The sequence below is a fragment of the Gadus morhua genome, chromosome 17 (assembly GCF_902167405.1).
Source record: "Gadus morhua chromosome 17, gadMor3.0, whole genome shotgun sequence".
NCBI classification, from domain to species: domain Eukaryota; kingdom Metazoa; phylum Chordata; class Actinopteri; order Gadiformes; family Gadidae; genus Gadus; species Gadus morhua.
In genome coordinates, this window is record NC_044064.1 from 3923329 (window position 1) to 3943118 (window position 19790).

The 19790-nt window shown below is 47.2% G+C and overlaps 1 protein-coding gene across 1 annotated transcript; it reads left to right on the plus strand.

The window, feature by feature from the left end:
• Positions 1-6828: 6828 nt before the first annotated feature.
• On the plus strand, positions 6829-10096 carry LOC115529879 (caspase activity and apoptosis inhibitor 1). Its single transcript, XM_030339014.1, has 6 exons — positions 6829-7065; positions 7581-7772; positions 8116-8200; positions 8352-8409; positions 8746-8813; positions 9233-10096. Exons 1-6 carry the CDS (start codon positions 6961-6963, stop codon positions 9736-9738), a joined length of 1014 nt encoding a protein of 337 aa, XP_030194874.1. The 5' UTR covers positions 6829-6960; the 3' UTR covers positions 9739-10096.
• Positions 10097-19790: the final 9694 nt, after the last annotated feature.

A 19790-nucleotide genomic window follows, 5' to 3' on the forward strand; every position in this document is an offset into this window, starting at 1 on the left:
AAAAAAGATATAAATATATACATGTTTTTAAAAAAGGCGCTGTCTGCTAAGTTTTTCGTGACTGCAGGCCCTAGCCCGTCTGTGAAGTGGTGGTAGCGTGGCGATGTTAAGACAAGGGGTATCACTGCTGTTTTATATCGGTCTTCATGAAAAAAAACATAAGATCTTCATGAAAAAAACAATATTTGATAAATATTGTCGATATTTATCAAACAAAAAACTGTCGTTTTTTATCGGTCTTCCCGAAAACAAACATAAGGGGTAACACTTTTTTTTTTTGTCAAAAAATCATAAGGGGTAAAGCTGTCGATATCTTTCGCCGTCATTTAAACAAAAGACTTACAGGGTGACACTGTTGTTTTTATCAATAGAAAATGAGTGGGGGGGGGGGGGTACATATCTCACTATACCTATTTAGCCATGCTTCGTTTGCCTATTCTTGTCTCCCAGTTCTCTCCCAAACAACCCAACTGCACAATAACGCACAATCCCGGCCGGAAACGAAAGTGAACTCCAACGGCGTCCACATACGTTTTATCGTTGTTTCTCGGGGTGAATCAACGGCTAACCTCCATGCTGCTGACCTCCAGACACAGCAGCTCAAACCCCCTCCACGACGGCCCTGTCAGCAGGCTGCACCCGAGCCTGTCGTCCCTCCTAACCCCCCAGAGTGGGAGCTGGGCTCGGGGAAGGCTTCAGTGCCTCCACAGACAGCATCCTCCAGGTGGCTGGCAGCACCGCCTCAAAGCCAGAGGATAACCCAGACCTCATCCACCCTGCCTCCCCCCCCCCCCCCCCCCCCCCCCCGAGTATCCAGGCGGTTCTGGCCGAGCACCAGTAGCCACCCCAGCCCTGAGGGAGAGGTTGGGGGGGGGGGGGAGGGTTACTTCTCCGGGGCTAAGAGGCCTGTCAGATTCGCTGGGCCATCTCCAGCCTTCAATTAAGAGGGAGGGGGATCGCGGGCGAATGGAATTCCCACAGTGGCAGTCAGAATGTTAATGTGACTGACATCACTTGACTGTTGGCTGTGAAAACACTCACACACACACTTACACACACACGCACACACAATAACAGACAGAAGACAACACTCATACACACACACACACAACCAAGAACACACACACACACACACACACACACACACACACACACAAGCTGTCAAAATAGGAATATTTCTTTTGCTGGGATGTGTGTGTGCGCAGGTTACAGATGGATAATCTCCAGGTGATCTCTCTCTGCTTTGATTCGGGGACGAGGTGTGTATGTGTGTGTCTGTGTGTGTGAAAGGATCTCATCTCGCCCCTCGCTCGGAGACTACAGGGGCCGAAGCCAAAGTGTGATACTGAGAATGGAATTCGCACAGCGCACTCGGAGCCTGAATATATTCCAACTTAGATCTGCTATTTCCTGGCCTTGTTCAAAGTTTTTCTCTGAATTATACAGCGGTACCCGCTGGGGAAAAAGACTGGAAAGATTGCAAATGTTTTTTTCTCGGGCCTCGACTCAAATCCGAGGGGACCCACACCTCCACACCCTCACACCTCTGTTACGCACTTATTGTATGTTTTATGTCCTGGCACTCAACGTGCGCACATATTATATGTTGTACATCCTTGCACTTAAAAATAGTACTTAGCTTTTGATAAAAGTACTGCATCTTATCCTAGCTATCTTTGTTGTGTACAGGGAATGGGTTAACCTAGCAATTGTAAGTGCTTGGCACTTCTTTCTATGGGCATCCTTTCTCTACCGACAGCCATATATCGTTTCTCTTTCTTCTGACAAATGACCTTAATGTAAGTAGCTTTATATAAAAGCGTCTGCTAACGGCCCTGAATGTAAATATAAATGGTGTCATGAAGAACCAACCCTAACGAACGATAAGTCTCCAGACGAAAGAAAGACCCGGTTCTACAGCCACACGTTCACCCAAGCAGTGTTCAGTGACCCAACACCCAACACCGAACCGAAGAACACAATCAACCTACTTCCTGGTTTTGTTGTTTTCCTGTTGAAGGGGGTTGGCGGCGTTCCTAATTGTAGCAGAACGAGTTTGTTCAAGGAGAGAGCGGATCTGGCGGAGGGACAGGGTTTGAGGAGCGAATGACAGCCCATGCGGCACTAGGAGATAATGAGTGTGTGTTCGTCTCGGGGAGGCAGCTGATAACTTTTACTCGAAAGCTCTGTCTGTCTGTCTGTCTGTCTGTGCGTCTGTGCGTCTGTGTGTGTGTGTGTGTGTCTCTCTGTGTATGTGTGTGTCTCTTTGTGTGTTTGTGTGTGTGTGTGTGTGTGTGTGTGTGTGTGTGTGTGTGTGTGTGTGTGTGTGTGTGTGTGTGTGTGTGTGTGTGTGTGTGTGTGTGTCTGTGTCTGTGTCTGGGTGTGTGTGTCTGCGTGTGCGTGTGTTTGTTGGAAACGCCGCCTGTGAACAACACCGTCCGACAAAAGGGTGACGCGATAGAATCGGAGTGAAAGTTTCTCATCATTCTTATCTCGTTGCGGGCGCACACTGCGGCGCTCTCTGACGCGTCCTGTTGGGAGCGCTCCTCGGCACTCCCCGCATGCATAATGAAGTGCACCTTTGTATTATAAATGCAATGAATAAATTCTAATTAAAACACTGTTTGCGCACTGAGCCTTAAAATCTTCCTGGAGCAGATCCTCATTTGTTTTGATCTTGTTACATTACCCCAACCCGCTGACTCACACTGGGCTGACGTGCGCGCGCGCGCACACACACACACACACACACACACACACACACACACACACACACACACACACACACACACACACACACACACACACACACACACGCAGCTGTGAGGGAGCAGAGCATTCAACAGCTTTGAACAGTATGACGTCATCCCCCTCAACATCCTCACACAGATGTACACTACAAAAAGACTAGGAATACAGTGACCAACCTTTCTAATGTCTTGATCCCCAGGTGCACCGGCTACACACACTGACACACGCACACACAATCACACATACAGTACAGCTGGCTTTCGTCACCACCAGTCACCTGAGTCTATATGGAGGTTTTGGACCCCTCAAGGTCACCAGCCATCGCTCAGGGTCTCCTTAAACAATTGTCCATGCACCGCCCGTTGTGAGTCTCTAGCCAGCGGTAACCTACAGGCACCGTCAATGTGACATGCGACGATACAGATGTGGCCTGTCACGTTGTGTTCCTGTTGAAAGTAGTTCGAAACGGGTCACTTTTAACTCACTTTATTTGTTAAATTATTTCGGTATGGTAGCTATGAAGCAAAAGGGAGGGAATTGTATCTAACACTTGTAGAGAGAGATACCGAGAGCCACTTCGAGCCCCGGGGCTTAGGCCTGAGGCTCTCTGCGGGTACGCCTATGATTCTCTGGCCTCCTCTGGCTCCGGGCGCTGTGAATGAACCAAGTAGGCGTGGCCTATGTGAAGTGGGCGTGGCCTATGTGACGTCTTAGCTGCGGCTTCCGCGTCTGTCTTAAAGATGCTGCCTTCTGTGGGTGGGGTAGCAATTCCAGCTTGTATGTTTGATCCTGCTCCCTTGTGGCTGTGTGGGGGTAATGCAGCTTGTGTGTTCAATCCTGCTTCCTAGTGGCTATGTGGGGGCAGCTTATGTGCTTAAAATACGTAACACCTGCATTAACATACAATAACATAACATTGCATGTTGGTGGAAAAAACTATGAAGGTAGAGGGATGCTCGCTTCATTGGAGGACATGAATTCACCGTCACTCCCATCAATATGAGATAAATGGGAGAAAGAGAAGGAAAACATGGTGCAAACGAGGCCCAAAGGATACATCCAGAGAAAGGCGGATCAATCAGGAGTAAATCGGAGTGGGAATCTGCAGCAGTACCTAAGGAGAGATTGTCACAGAGCCAGCCTCTTTCTATTGATGCCATGCCCCTCTCTCTATTGATGTTGTGTAGCATGAACAAAGGCGATGTGTCTAATTAGGGTCTTGTGTCTGCCCGGAGGCAACTCCACATCTAACCGGAAGCCTAAATAAGGATTCCGTTCAATAGAACTGAAAACTGGACACTTACGCCCACTTTATTAAAAAAATTCTCCGTTATATGCAACAACTTAAAATAAAATATATAAATACATATCAGCTTAAAGGATACGGTTTTATTGCTAACAATAATGGAATCACTATTGATTAGCAGTGACTACAGGTATGTCTCGGTTAATTTAAACTACCAGCCACTTGAAATGTAAAACATGGCGACTTTAAGTTGAAGGAAGGGGCCTTTTCTCGAAATAAGACTTTTGAAACTTTTTGAAAGAGAACTCTGCAGACCTCAGAACAAAGTCTCGATGCTTGTTTTTAATGACACTAGGTATATTACGCATCTGCATTGAAAAGGGCTCGGACGTCAGGCCAGACTGATTACACCTCACAGCAATAAAGGCGCTCTCGGCAGAGTGGATGACAGCATAGGACCCCCAGAATGTCATGTCAGTAGCAGCAGTCAGGCCCAAACTGCGTTTCCTTACTTCTTTAAATAGCACGTCAACGGTCCCCAAAGTGGCAACTCTGTGCCACTCAGGGACAGGGGACACATTTACACACATCAGAAAAACTTTGTCGGTTACTGTTGCTTTCCGTTATTTTTAAAACGTGTCAAACAAAACGGCCACTTTGGCTGGCGGGGCACCGTGGGGTAGCCTATTTTGATAACGACAGAAAGGACAAAAAAGGAAAATAGCACTTTCTGTAGCGGTATAGCCAGCGAAATTGGACACAGCTGCGCAAGGCGGCCTGCTAATTGGACAAGTACGGTTATTTTCCTGTACCCAATTGAGGGTATGGCTATCACCTCCCATGGATGAAAATAGTGCTTTTTAAAATGCCGTTCTCCGTGAATCATCGTCACAGCTTGTTATTCCCGGCCGTGTATTACCAGCGATATCCGGGCCAATCTGTGACTCTGTGGCCAGCAAGCTCATTAAAGACTGTGTCTCCCCCCCAGAGGATTACAGGTGAACAGTAATGATGATGATGATGATGGCAGGGACACGGCGTCTGAATCCACTGTTTCACACCTCTGTTACTCGTTGCCTCAAACCCCTGACATCTAATCAGCGCTTTCTTATCGAGTAATTGGTTAAATCCGTCATCCCTCCCTACACGCGCTCGGTCGAAGGGATTGAGTTGTAATGAGCAGGTAGATAAAATAACACCTCCTATGGTATAACTCTCCTCTATTCACCGGGGACGGCTGGCTGTAGATTCACCGTGGGAGCTGACCAGTGTGTACCACCCACTCACGCTCACCGTGGAGTGGGTCTAGAGAAGGGACAGGTCTCACCAGAGTGTACAGTGAATTAGCGTCGACAAAGACAGTGTTCCCCTTCCCCCCTTCCTTCCCCTGTATCGCTGTAGGCTAATGTAAGGGATGTATCAGGGTGTACATGGACGTGGTAGGCTACATTCACTTGTAAGTATTATGAAGGGGTATTCAGGTGGTGGCGGTCTGAAGCCTCATTGCTGAATACTACTAAATCTGACACACCGCACCTTAAAGTGACATTTAAAAAGAAAAGAAATATAGCGTTTGTTGAAGATTTCAAATGCTTAGTGAAGAGGAGGGAATAGAATAGGTCAACCCTGAGGAATTAAATGGCAAAGGTTTAGCGTGATATTCTGAGGTTAACAGATAAGTTGGTACGAAAACAACAAAAAACAAAAAAAAGACACTTTTTGGGCTTTTAGGGCATTTAGCGGACGCTTTTATCCAAAGCGACTTAACGGTTCATACACATGTTCACACACCGACGGTGCAGTCAACCAGTCAAGTTGACAGCCAGCTGGTTTAGGCCAATCGGTCAAACTCTCTCAAAATAACTTCATGATAACACAAACAGTATTCACAATATTTGAATCAAGCACGTAAAGGCACAGACACATATACAAAAGCACATTTCTGGGCTCCGCTCATTCCCACAGTCAAACACTGGTTCCTTCCATCACTATGTACGTCTGTGGCCGGTGTCTGTCTGTCTGCTGTCCCTCCCTCCAGCCTCTGCCTCCATCAGGTGCCTCTTGAGGTAATCCGGGCCGGTGCCAGCGGGCTGAAGCTGCCGCTGGAACGCGACGTGACGCGTCGTCTGTGATTGATGGGCGTCTCCCTCCTGGCGACACTAAAAGAGCACGGCGCCGTTTGGCGAACGACGCGCGGATAACAACCCGCAATACGCTCGCAGACAGCTGTCGCCATGGCGCCCGACGCGGGCAGGGAAAAGTCGCATTTGGCCCGTATCTCCCTCGATCGAGGCACAAGGAGATGGGACAGACAATTAGGGTTATTTACAGTGCGAGAGCGTTCTCTCTGAGGGCCCCTGTGGAAACCAATGAGGGAATGGGCCGACATGGTTGAAACGAGGGAGAAAGCTGGGAATAGCAGAGGTGGTGAATCATAATACAAAAGGAGTTTAAGAAAAGGCTGGTTCTGTGAACTCGTTGGTCAAGTTTCTTTGGATGTGACCTCTGTGTGTGGGAGAAAGTGTAAGAATTTACTATAGTTGAGAAGGTTCAATAATAGCAGTTTTGTTTTTTGTGAGGGCTGAGAGAATTGGTTCTTTCGGGACTGGTATATTAGATTTGTTTTGTTGTATTTGTAAGCCTGGTTACCAATGACTGCATTATTTTTTTCAAATTGTTAAATTGCATGTAAAACGCTTATTAAAAAGCATCCTACTTCTACTAATCCATACCATGAGCCTGTTTTCCCCCAAATGGGTGCAATGTGCCCAATTAATCCCATGGAACTGAAACCACTCCGCTTCGACAGGGGGCGATAGAGGCGACCTTCCGCCTAAAGAAAACATCGTAGAACAACCCCGGAAGACAACAGTGCCATTCATTTGTTATGGTGGGAAGTTGCACAACAACAGCAACACATCCACACTTCCAGAAGAGTTAATCCGACCGGTCTATTGATAAAAATGCTCAAAAGTAAGTCCGCCAGCAAGGAGAAGAAGAGGAAGCATGCGCCGACAGAGGAGCAGAACACAAACAGGCGGCGCGTCTGCACGGAGTCCAGCGTGGAGGTGAGAGGTGATCAAAAACATGAACCCTGAAAGATCAGGGTTCAGGAACGGCTGGTAAACGTAGACCATATGGAACTACATTAATGGACTGCATTTATACACCGCTTTTCTAACCAGTGGCCACTCAAAGCGCTATACAATATGGCCTGACATTCACACACCGTCGGCGCAGTCCACTATGCAAGGCGAACGCCAGATCATCAGGAGCAGTTAGGGTGATGCCTCTTGCTCAGGGACAACCCAACACTCCGCTCGGAGGAGACGGGAATCAAGCTAGCAACCTTCTGGTTACCAGCCAGTCCTGAGCCACATGCCGCCCGCACATACCCTCCAACAACAATCAAACAACCTGAAAAGGGTTAACACAAGTTATTATATATATATATATATATATATATATATATATATATATATATATATATATATATATAATATATACATAACCCTTTTAGGAGAGCTGTCATCGTAGGACGCATAGAGGCCTCGCTCATAACGCTCATGATTTGTCCCTGCAGGACTCCAGGGACGAGATGGCCGACGCGGAGCTGGACCGGATCGGCAGCGACATGGAGGAAGGGGGCCTGGACCTGAGCCTCCCCTTCCAGCCCATCGGTGCTTACGCGGCCGACAGGCAGGCCATGCTGGAGCAGTGCTTCCAGGTGCTGGGGGAGAAGAAGCTGCAGAAGATGTTACCCGATGAGCTAAAGGTGATGTGGTGTGCTTTGTCTGGAGCCCTTGTCGTGGAGCAACGGTCATTCACAATTTTACCTTTAGGGGCCTTTAACAGATGCTTTTATCCAATGCGAATTAAAAACATTTATACACACATTCAAACCATTTATACACATCCACACACCGACGGCGGAGTCAACCATGGAAAGCGACAGCCAGCTCGTCAGGAGCAGTTAGGGGGAGGTGCCTTGCTCAAGGACACCTTGACACTGAGCTAGGAAGAGCCGGGGATTGAACTAGCAACCTTCCGATTTCAAGTCAACCCCCCCGCTCAACTTTAAATGCATATTTATGTTTTGTTATGTTCAACTCTTTCAGAGTTGTCCTCTAGAGGAGATCAAGAAGCTGTGCTGGGAACAGCTGGAGCAGCTTTCTCAGAAGAACCTGCTTCAGATTCTGGACGGTGAGTCGTTGCTTTCGGTTCCACACACGTCCGTCCGTCTCCCCCCCCCACACACACACACCCCCCCTCGGGTTCGGTTTGGTGTGTACACACTTGAATTGCTTCAGTGACTCTGGCCAATTTCACACTGTCTGTTCTCTCTTCTCCTCAGGGGAAGAGCTGACCTCTGGGGAAGAGGACATGGGCGCAGAAGCATCTTCGACCAGCCAGTGAGTCTTAGTCGCATTTCATATTCAATCCTATTAAATTCCCACCTCAATTTGTGGTTAGTCAATTATTCCCACTTCAGTGCAAGGTTGCATGCATTCATGCATAGAATAAACATATTGTCAACTTTGAACCAAATCAAACACACAACGCTTTTTCGACGCATGACTTTTGTTGGTCCGTCATTGTTTTTTTGTGTGAGGTGTACCGTACCTTATGTAGAATCAAAAGAGCAGTCTAAGCTCTCAAATCTCGAGGTTGGCTGTGAATACAACAACGTGTGTGTCGGTACACCTTTCACTCCTTTTCACTCCCTGTGTTTCCTGTCGCCCCTCCAGGCAAGATAACAACGTGGACTCCACCTCCTCCATTAAAGACACTGATAAGACCGAGGAGCCCAAGCCAGGTAATGAAACCAGACCGGCCGTGCCTCCTACAGATGTGTGATTGGACGTGGAAGGATTCAATCGGATCATGTAATAGTGACGAAACAAACAAGCAAGCAGGCTAGCTGGTGTTAGCCCGGCGCAGGCTTTGTATGACGTGGGTTAATGGCATTTGAACATCCTAATAACACACGCAGTAAATCACAATAGATTGGGATGTAAACCGACTAAGAAAGTGAATAGGTGAATATTGGCGTAGGTTTAACCGATGGCATGTATGACGATGAATCACTTGTAAAAGAGAGGGGTCCTCTCACCAGAGTAGCCCCTGGAAAGCCTGCTCCGTTTCCCAACAGAACGATGTGAATCGGATCAGCCTGGTACCTCTAGTTAGCTTTCCTCCTCTTTGTGTCATCCTCAACGTGTTTCTCCCCTCCAGTCGTCGAGGAAGAGAGCGACGTGCTGAGCATCAACGCCGACACCTGCGACAGCGACATCGAGGGGCCCAAGGCGGAGGAGGAGGAGCCCAACGCCAAGGGCCCCGCCAGGGACGCACCGGAGGGGGAGGGGGAGGGGGTGCCCGCCGACCCGGATGCTGCCGTCGCCATGGCGACCGACCCGCCGCCCCCAGAGGAGCCCGCCGCGGTCGCACGTCCCCCCGCCAAGGGACAGCTGGAGGTGGACATCGATAAAAGCGTCAGCGAGATCCTGGCGAGCGCAGGGGACGGCGAGGACGCCCCGGAATCGAACCCGCGACCCTCACCGCCGCCGGCGACGGCGTCGTCGTTGGCAACGCCTCTGGGTCTGGCCGGCGGGGGCGTGGCGGGGGCGGGTTCTGAGGTGTGCCAGCCGTCTCTTCAGCAGCTTGAACTCCTAGAGCTGGAGATGAGGGCCCGTGCCATCAAGGCGCTCATGAAGGCCAGCACTGGGAAGAGGCCTTCTTAAGGCCGGGAACACGGGCTGTTTTAATTGGAGTTTGACTCAACCTGCATAAGGTGTTTTTACGCTGGTGTTTATCCTGGATGGGACACCAAGTATATTTGGTCCGTCTTATCTGGGGCTGCATCATCCATCTGTCTGTGTTTATGTGTATGGAAATACACTTGTTTATGGGGCAGGACCTCCAAAATGTTTTTTTCATTACCAAACATTTGTCTTTTAAGTTTTGGTGATTGTATTTCAACATAGGCTTTTTTTAAGGTTTTTTTGTAAAGTGAGGAAAATGTATACGGTCAGGTGGCAAAATGTCTTGAGTGCCTCGATGTTGGATCATTAAAATGTGCAAAATATATATTGACTATAACACGGCTTTTACGTTTATTGTTTTTCACAAACACTTTAATTCCCGTTTAACCATCGTTTGTAGCTCAATATTTAGGGCAAGTACCTCTACGTCCACTAGATGGCGACATTACTCTACCAAGATAAGTGCACTGCAGCCTTGGCGGCGACCGCAGATGTTTTTTGTAGTCTGACGGTCTATCGCTTTATGATCCCTCCTCCCCTCAACAGAAGCATTTTACAAGTTCTGATTATACAGTGTTATCACAGTATAATCAGTTTGCCCTGGCCGTATCTGTACGACTTTGCAATGTCCCTTGGATCCCGCACGACGAGCGATCAATAATGAAACGAGTGTAGGATTCATCCACAAGCAAGGAGCGGTGCAGATGCTGGTGTGTGTGTGTGTGTGTGTGTGTGTGTGTGTGTGTGTGTGTGTGTGTGTGTGTGTGTGTGTGTGTGTGTGTGTGTGTGTGTGTGTGTGTGTGTGTGTGTGTCATACTAAATGGCAACTGGTTAAAGGGCTTATCAACCATAACGTGTACATCTGGAAATCCTCCACATAAGAGGATCAATACGCTCCTTTGACAACGTTGTGCGATTGAACTTTGCTTGGAGACAGGCCGACGGCTGTGTGGCTGGATGCTGGCATCCAACAACGAGAGCGTGTCCCAGCGCCACAATGGAAACACCACCAGGGTAATGGGCCTGGGCCTGGCGGTAGGCCTACTCGCCTATACATCACTGGGAAGTAGCTGCCAATTTCATCCGCCAGAGTAGCTTTTAAATTAATTTCTGTTTCCTCTACCTCCCTTTCAATGACGAGGATGAATAGGCGCTCTCGTCTGACGCTAAGTATGTGGGTCATTTATTGGGAGGCTGCTTTTTTTATTTTCTGAACGTGGTCCACTGTGAAGTAAAAGGCGAACCCAAGCACCACTCGGGATGGGTTGGCGTTCTCCGGGTTTAAACACAGGCTGTTGAGCACATCACCCCTGATTGATTGATAGGGTTACCGGGTCACCTGCTAATTAGGGGTTAATGCTTAATTAGCTTAATTAAATGTTAATGAAGGGCTTCCTTCATTCAGTCCTTGGATTCAGTTGCACTCAACGCTTAATCGCCAGGTAACCGGGGACCGATGACCACATCATCGGCCAATCTGACCTCATGCGTGTGATAGCGTGTGTTTTGGTGAGGGTGTCTTCACAAACCCATCAAAAAGCAGCTTAGGGTGGGGCTCCCCTTTAAACACATGTGAAGTACCTTGGCACGCGGCAAAACCGCAACCCCCCAGGGGCGACGGCGACAGGCACAATAATCACCCCAGCTGTCCCAGAGGCGTCGAGGTGCTTAAAAGCTTTACTCTTCTCGCGGGGCGTCTAAAACATCCACGCCGTATGGATTTCCAACACGCAGGTATCCTGTGTAATTATTCATGGGTTCACCATTTCAAGGAGAAAACGCCGGTAAAGTGGTTGCGGTGTCGAATGCGATTGATGACTTATCTACCACGTGTCATTCGCTGCCGCACTAGGATGTGACTTATCATTTCAGATGAGCGGATAACAGGGCCCTGCAGGCTAAGCTATAACTTCCAAACTATATGGAGACGCAGTTTCCCCCACTTGCGTACGGCTAACGTAGACATAATGTCGAGTACATAGGGTTCTTTATCCGCTGTCGTGTCGAGACTCAAAGACTTGATGTAGATAAATGAAGGGATAAATCAAGCTGTGTGTTGAAACTAGACAGATGTTTCCTCATGGTTTCACGCTCCGTTTTCTATTTATTTTCTGATGAGCAGCATGTTTTTCGGCGTTTGTCAAATCTACTCTTGCCTTTGTCATACACGTTCTCATTACACGTTGTAATGCAATGTACTTTTAGCCTACAATACTATTCCTTGGCAATTGTTATTCATTCTATGCTATTTATATAAAAAAAGGTATACGTTTCCTTAAAACAAGAACACCCACGTTCTCTGGGTTGCAGTCAAACTAGCATCAATGGTAGTGGCAGAAATAGCATGCTGCAGCAAAGGGAACGATTAAGTACGAGAGAGAGAGAGCGAGAGCAAGAGAGAAAACCGTAAGTGATAGTTCTCGAACTTCCCACAGTAATTGTTCCCAAAGGGTATTGTTCTCAGCGGCTTTTCCAGAAAAAGAATCAGATGTATGTCAAAAGATATCCTGTTAAAAAAAGAGCATACTCTGTTTTGATGAGCAGTGTCATTTGTCGGGGGCTGTACGTTTTCCCACTCAGCGAGAAATTAAATTGAACTAACAGCGCACGCTGACAGGCGATAAATAACTTAGCACCTCTGTGAGACTAAATGAATTGATTTCCCTGAGCAATGATTCATCGCGCACATTTCATTTTCATCAAGTTCAGGGCGGCCTCCTTGAATCCAAATAAAAAGACGCTGAACGACTTGGAACTTTTAGATTCTCCATCATCGGGGCTCCTGATACAACAGCAGCTCCTTTGATTCCTCCAATCCGCCGCGCCTCGAGCAATAAGACACGCTGTCTGACTAAGTGTCTCGCGTGACATGCTTAAAGAAATACATACATAGCTATGGTGTATATATGGAAGAGGCAATTATGCGAGAGTAGTATGAGGTAGTCAAAAAAAAAAAGGAGAGAGCCCCAACTTCAGAAGTCCCTGATTGTGTTGGATTTGAACAGTTGGTATTCCACCCCAGTGGAGGACATTATGCATTTTGGGAGAGAGCAGAAGAAAAACTCTTCCTCTAACTTCCTGCCTCCACCAGCTTGCCTCCACCCGTGGAGTTTTGTAGCCGGGGACATGCATTCAAAATGCTGCATTCAGAGCATCAAGCCTCCATTGGTATTCTGGTACACACAGACACACCAGCAGGGGCAATAAAGCACAAAATACTCCTGACGGATGAGAAGAGACATGGTGGTAGGATGGATGACCTCTGCACACAATCAAACTATGATCACATCAAATAACCCCCCCCCCCCACAACCCAACCGCAGAATCGCATTAAAGCCAAACTTCCCTTTCTAGGCCATACAGTTCAGAATCAGCATATGCAGTTCCTCTTTGAGACGTAACAACCTTTCCTTCCTTTCCTTTTATTTCTCAGGTAACGGGGGGGGGGGGAAATCGGAGGGACATTCTGACATGTTTCGGCCGTTTTTTCTCCTCTACTTCTATTTCTGTGCGCATACGTCTTGAGAAAGGTCATTCTGTGCACGCCGGTGTTGATGTTATTGTCTTTGCCTTTAGTTTTTATGTCCGCAGTGGTCCTCCATGATGGATGGAGCTGCAGAGCCGCAGTCGGCTGGTTGGATTCCCTCCGTTTCCTAATAGATTAACTGAGCGAATAAGCTGGTATTACTTTTGGTTTTTTTTTCACCGGTAATCTTATGGTTGTTAACATACTTGGTTATTGTTGTTGGCTTGAGTGCGAGGCTGCATTGTGGTACCGGCAGAATGCATTAATAACCGTTTCCAGATTGAAAAATGGAAAAGGTTAAACCAATAATACATAACAGAAAGTGTCAGTGTTTAATTATGCATGTGCCTCAAAATGTCCAGAATATGGAAGAGGACACTAATGCTGTAATACTGCTTTCAAACCATGTCTAATAGACCAAAAAGGTTTAGTCTCAAGCTTGATACAACTACATTTACATTTACATTCAGGGCATTTAGCAGACGCTTTTATCCAAAGTGACTTACAGTTCGTACATTTGTCAGAAGAAAGAGATGCAGTATATATCACTGTCGGTACAGTAAGGATGTTTGTTGAACCAAGTGCCAAGCACTAACAATTGTTAGGTTAATTATAATCAGGGGAGTCTCTGTATGTCTGTCTGTCAGTCCTTCAAACTTCTCCACCATCCTTCATCGGTTTGACATCACACTTGGCGAGGGTACTGGCGAGGACCCCTGGAAGTGAGGCGTCGAGTGTGAAGTCGTTTTGCGACTGAGCGGTCTCCATGAAGACGCGACCAGCGATACCGGCCAAGACGTCGGCCTGTTCCGAAAAACACACATTTTACAACGGGCCCTGCACTGAGCTGAATAAAAACAAGAACATCCTCCAATTCCATAGATCACGCACACACAGACACACCACTGCTCCCAAAATGGCGATGTACATGCGCAAAAACCCACAAACTACTTCCATATTCCAGTCCCCAGTCCGCCATTCGCTCACCATCACACACAGTTTCTCTGCCGGGAAGTTGGGGACTCGGGTAAAAAAACCCAGCTGCACAGTTATGGCCCCAGCTGCCTCCCCCACCCCAACCCCCCCAGTGGCAGCAGTCAGACGGCCCACCAAAGTGTCCCCCAGACAGGCCGTAGATCACCCCCATCGTCCCTGGAACCACACTTTTTTCTTTTTTTTTACGGCGCCACTGAACGAGCGGGGGGGGGGGAGGGGGGGAGGCAACACCGCGGTGCTAAAGGGGGGGGGGGGGGGGGGCGGGGGAGGACATTGAACTGTCAGAACCCGGCTAGGATGCCATTTATTTATTTTTATTTGGGAGATATATTCCCCCGCTCTGCCCCTCCCTACCCCGGCCGCCGTCGTCGACGGAGCCGTTGAGAGCGGCAGAGCCGAGTAAATTACTTTCGTCAAAGTTGCGATAAAACTGTCACACCGGTGGGAAAAAAAGAGAAAAAACAGGTCGTGCCAAGCGCGCCCTCCGCACCCCGCCATCTGGCGAGCGGGTGTATTACATAAGTAATTGTCAGAGGGAACGTCGGGAGCGGCGCAGGAGGGCCTGATGAGTTTCTGTCAAGGAGCTCCCCCGGGGCGCGTGCGTGATCCGCTCCCCAAGTTCAGGGTGTGGGGGAGTGTGTGTGTGTGTGTGTGTGTGTGTGTGTGTGTGTGTGTGTGTGTGTGTGTGTGTGTGTGTGTGTGTGTGTGTGTGTGTGTGTGTGTGTGTGTGTGTTAGAACCAAACTAAGGAAAGGCAAAAGAGACGCACTCCTTCTAGGGTGAAGTTGTCGTCTGCCGAAAGAGACAAGAAAGACATAAACTGTCTAAAGACGTTGCCACGACGTCACCTTAATTAATATTAATGCCAGTCTTAAGGCTGTCGGAGTGAGTTATGCATGTTGCACGCCTCTTATGAGGTGTTACTGATGCTCTTGTCAACCCACATGCCTGAAAAACTCCTGAAAGCCCCCCCGTTACATTTTTTGTTTATTTCCAAAACTTTTTTTTTCTGCGTGTTCACTTTTGTATTCACCACCACATTATCTCACAACCTCATTGTGTAACACCGAGGCTAAGACCCCAACTGTATTTCAGTTTGTCTCTACAGGTTTGTCTCTCTTTGCCACCCAAAAAAAGCCTGCTTCATTAGAGAAGCTGACACCATCAGACACGCCATCAGACACGCCATCAGACACGCGCCCCCCCCCCCCCCCCCCCCCAACCCCTAAAGTTATTGCATGTCGGTCTTCCGGCTTTGAGGGGTCATCCTTGGTCTTTTGTCGTACCTCTGCTGAAAAGTCCTTGTCCGAGGCAAAATGACTACATTTGTAAAACACAAGAAGCGACTTAACTGTGAAAAAACCTCTGCGTTTCCTAGGTATTATATATATATAGTATTGGTCTTCCTAGCGACCCTGTCTTCGTGGGTTGGAGCAAGCGCCTAGATTAACCGGCAGCGATGGATCAATAGTTGTTATCAATGACTGGGAGACGACAACACGACCGCTGTTGTCATTGTGTTCCGGTTTGAGTCCTGCCGTTTGTCCTTCAGTGATGCAGTCGGCATCACGCACACAATGAGAGACGCCACGGAATGACTCAGGCCTTTTCGTCAACTTGGTACGAAAATACGCTTTTTGTGATAGAAACCCTTTATATGTATACAGAGGGTGGGATTTAAAGGTCCAATATCATACCACCAGGTGTGAGTGTGATTAGCTGTTATAAGCTGAAATATGTCTATTCCTGTGTTTTAGTGACATCACAAGTGGGCGTGTCCACCTAGATGAATGATGGATAGATGAGCAACGATTACTACAGTCCACTGGGTAGGCTGGTAGAATGTTCCATCCAGCACACATCCAAGTGGAAACGCCCACTTCTAAGTCACTTATACACAGGAAGAGGCAGATTTTCAGACGGCTTGTAACGGCTAATCACACTCACACCTGGTGGCATAATATGGGACCTTCAATGTTAAAGGTTAATCCCGTGCCACTCTCTGTGACATTGTGTTCTTTGATTTCAATCGTGAAAATATATTGTATTTATTAAACGAGTGGTATTTTGAAAGTGTAATTTTGTGAAGTCCGGTTCATGATATGAATGTTTTTCAAATTAAACTTGCATGTCTTTTTTTTTTGGGCACATTTATTCTGACACAATCCAATATTATCGGCATGAAAAATTTGTCATGCTATTCAGGGCCCTTTCCCCGATTTCGTAGTCAAGTGTCATGGGCAAATGCTTCTGTTGAAAAAAGATGTCTATTCGACGGGCATTTAATAAAAATTTACGGAAGAGCATACAGAAAAAGGGTCAAATTAGTTTCCTCACGGGTGTGATAATGCGCCCAGGAAATGAAGTATTTGTTTGGCTCAGACTAAATAGTATGGCACGTTGAACCCCCCGGTCTGGGCGGCATTCATCAACACGCAGTTGAACCGACTCTTCTTCACATTAATCAACAGAGAAATCCCGTCTTATTTCGCATAATCTCCAGCAGAACCGAGCTAATCAGCGAGAGACGGATGCTGAAGAGGCCGGCGCTGAAAGGGAGCACTTTCCAACTCGCTCGCTCACAGCGAAGATGAATCGATGAGTTCCTTTTTTGTTAAACCGAAAGGTCACACCGGAGCCGATGAGTCTTCATTTAAAGCCAAATAAACCGCCGCGATCCATCATGACTAGTCAGCCTTCCTATTCACGCTAGAGCGGGCTCATGGTTCAGCCATTAGACGTCTCTAGGGGGGAGGAGGGGGGGTTGATAGCACCGCACGGATTTGAAAGATGCTGCCGTGGGCCTCGTTACTTTACCTCGCTAATGACGGGTCACACAGGTGTGATCGATCGTTTGTCATTTTTTTAAACGCTTTCAAGTTGCACGTCAAACCGGAGCAGAAATACTCCAGGGTTTTGGCATTTGTTCGGGTGGGTCAACGTAAGACTCCACCCCCTTTCCCCCCCTCCCCCTGACTCCTATTGGTTGGCTTCTCTAGAGGTGGCCAATGTTGTGTCACTGGGCGTGTTTTGGGTGGTTGTGGTGTTTTGTCGTTGTTTGTTCTACGTATCCGAGTTGTCGTAATGGCCACGATGGCTCTTTAATCACGGCAATATCGTTCACGCACCAGACTAATTTCACAGGTGGAGAGAGAGTGCAGTAGTTCGACGTGTGGGGAAAACAAATAGCTCCTGCTCTTATACGAGTAAGAAGCGGAAAAAAAGTTTTTAAAAGGTAGGGAAGGCAATTTATTTTTTATTCTTTACATCCCTTAGAGCAATCAATATATCAAATGCTCTGACAAAAAAGTGTTATCGGTTTATTTGCTGTTAGTATTTTGTTATTATTGATATTGTTTATAACTGCTTTATATCTGCTTATTACAGTTCGCCGCGCTGTCCAATCATTGGATTGGGCCCTAATGAAATGACATGGCTTACCTGTCTGTCTGTCTACCTATCCTGCTTTCTGGGCATTCTTCTCATTGCACATGACTCGAGTCTTGCACAAGGCTAGGCAGACCTGGTGCTAAAGACAGCGAGCTGGTCACACTTTTTGGGGGAGTGGCTTTGAGGGAGGTCTAAGGAGAGGGGTGTTTTTTTCCTTAACTTTTTTTTTTGGATTGGATACTATCAACTTCCCGCTACTCTGGCTGTTTGCTCCAAATTGCCTAGCTACCCTACCTTTAATGTCTATCAGGCTAAAGAAATTGCTCATTATGGCTTTGAATACATTGAAACTTCACTGGATTCCTGGGCCAGTGAAGTCAGTGAAGTGAAGTCTTGCTTGCGTTGAAAAAGCCAGAAAATAAAAATCATGCCCAAGTTTTCAGTTCGAAGTCTTTGGCAGGTAATTGCTTTCCCCCCAACCGCCCAAATTATTTATAAAAGCGTCAACACCGTTAAAAATGCGTGATGTATCCACCCAGAGTAAAAGGCGTCACTTACCCCCCAAAAGAATAAAAAGCAAGGTAAAAGTTAAATCCTATCTGCTCCTGCTCCTGTTTTTTTTCTTTTTAAAACAAGGGTTCAAATCGTCCTTGAAAGCCTGTGCGAGTGATGTGTGTGTAGTGTCTGTTTCTGGAAACGTCTGCGCCATGGGAGCGTTTCCATGGCGATGCGCGTCGGAAGCGCTCGCGCAGCCTGAACGCAGCTCTCTGCGGATCCGTGAAACTTGTGGGGGGGGGGGGGGAGTCGTTTTGTTTTTTTCTCCCCTTTTCTTTACCCCTTTAGTGGGAAGCGTCGATGACAGACAACGCAGCGCCGGTAATTCTCGCTGGAGGAACACTATCCCATCCTTATAGACCGGGGTTAACGGGGACAATTAACGCCCCCCCCCCCCCCCCCCCCCCTCCCTCTCTCCTCCCTCCTTCCCGGTAGAAGCTGCCGCGGTTTCCGTAGTTACCATATCTCTCCATGTTAATCGCTCCTATTTTCTGCCATAATTTTTCATGCGCCCCCCCCATCCCCCCCGTCCCCCGCGTACTTATTAATACTCTCCGTCTAGCCATCATTAAATATTCAGGATTATTGAAGATAGAGGTGGTTAAAGATCCCAATGCATGTAATGTTTCCCTAATTCTCATCGTATAAAATAGTATTTATTAATTTGGATGAAGATTAAACAGGGTTTTAATATTCATGAGTGGGTTTTACAAGACTTCTGACATCTTTGATAGTTCTGTCGCGTTACGCAATGGTAATAGGTTTACATAGAAATACAATGGACTTGGATTTAGCCAAACTAAAGTGTGGCAGTACAATGTGAAAAGTGAAATGGATAATCAATAATGTCACATTGTTCAGATGTTCTTTTGGAGATGGTCTCTGTTATTCACAAGCTCACCTCTCTGGTGTTGTGGAGCATCACTAAACAACAATACCTCAAGCTACAAGGACGATAAAATGAAGCCCTAGTAACGTTCTTGCTACAGCTTGTACAGGGGTTTCATTAGAATTGAAGTACAAAGCTTAGCTAGTCAGAATGATAATATGCTTATGGTACAAAGCTAGCTTTAGCTAGCCACTATGATAATCATCTTAAGGTACAAAGCTAGCAGTATCTAGGAAGGACGATAATATGCTTTTAGTATGAAGCTAGATTTAGCTATTCCGTATGATAAGTTGTGTATTGTATTAATGTTGTTTTTAATGGCCATTTCATTGCACCATACAAATGTTGCATCATATAATGCTACAAATATGTTTCATTGATACAACCCTTTTTCTTAATACTAAAAGACTCAATCATAAGAAATAATAAGACATAATTCATTCAAGGCATGAACATTTCAGAGAGGCTGGAAGAGGGACCAAGGTGATGCGAGTCGGTTGTTAAGAGCGAAGTTTAAAAAGGTGCGCGCTCAGTGATGTTTAACAACAGAGGAGCGAGGTGGAGTCATGGATCTGTCTTCATCCTCATCCTCACCCCCGTCACCACGCCTGTGCGGCTGTGTTCCTTCAGTCAGCCCAGATCCACTGAGGAGAAGGAGGCCGAGTCAAGACACCAA

Coding starts and splice junctions, on each gene's coding strand:
- LOC115529879 (XM_030339014.1), top strand. CDS start 6,961: ATGCTCAAAAGTAAGTCCGCCAGCAAGGAGAAGAAGAGGAAGCATGCG. Junction 8,410..8,745: donor GAAGCATCTTCGACCAGCCA/GTGAGTCTTAGT, acceptor TCGCCCCTCCAG/GCAAGATAACAACGTGGACT. Junction 8,814..9,232: donor GACCGAGGAGCCCAAGCCAG/GTAATGAAACCA, acceptor TCTCCCCTCCAG/TCGTCGAGGAAGAGAGCGAC.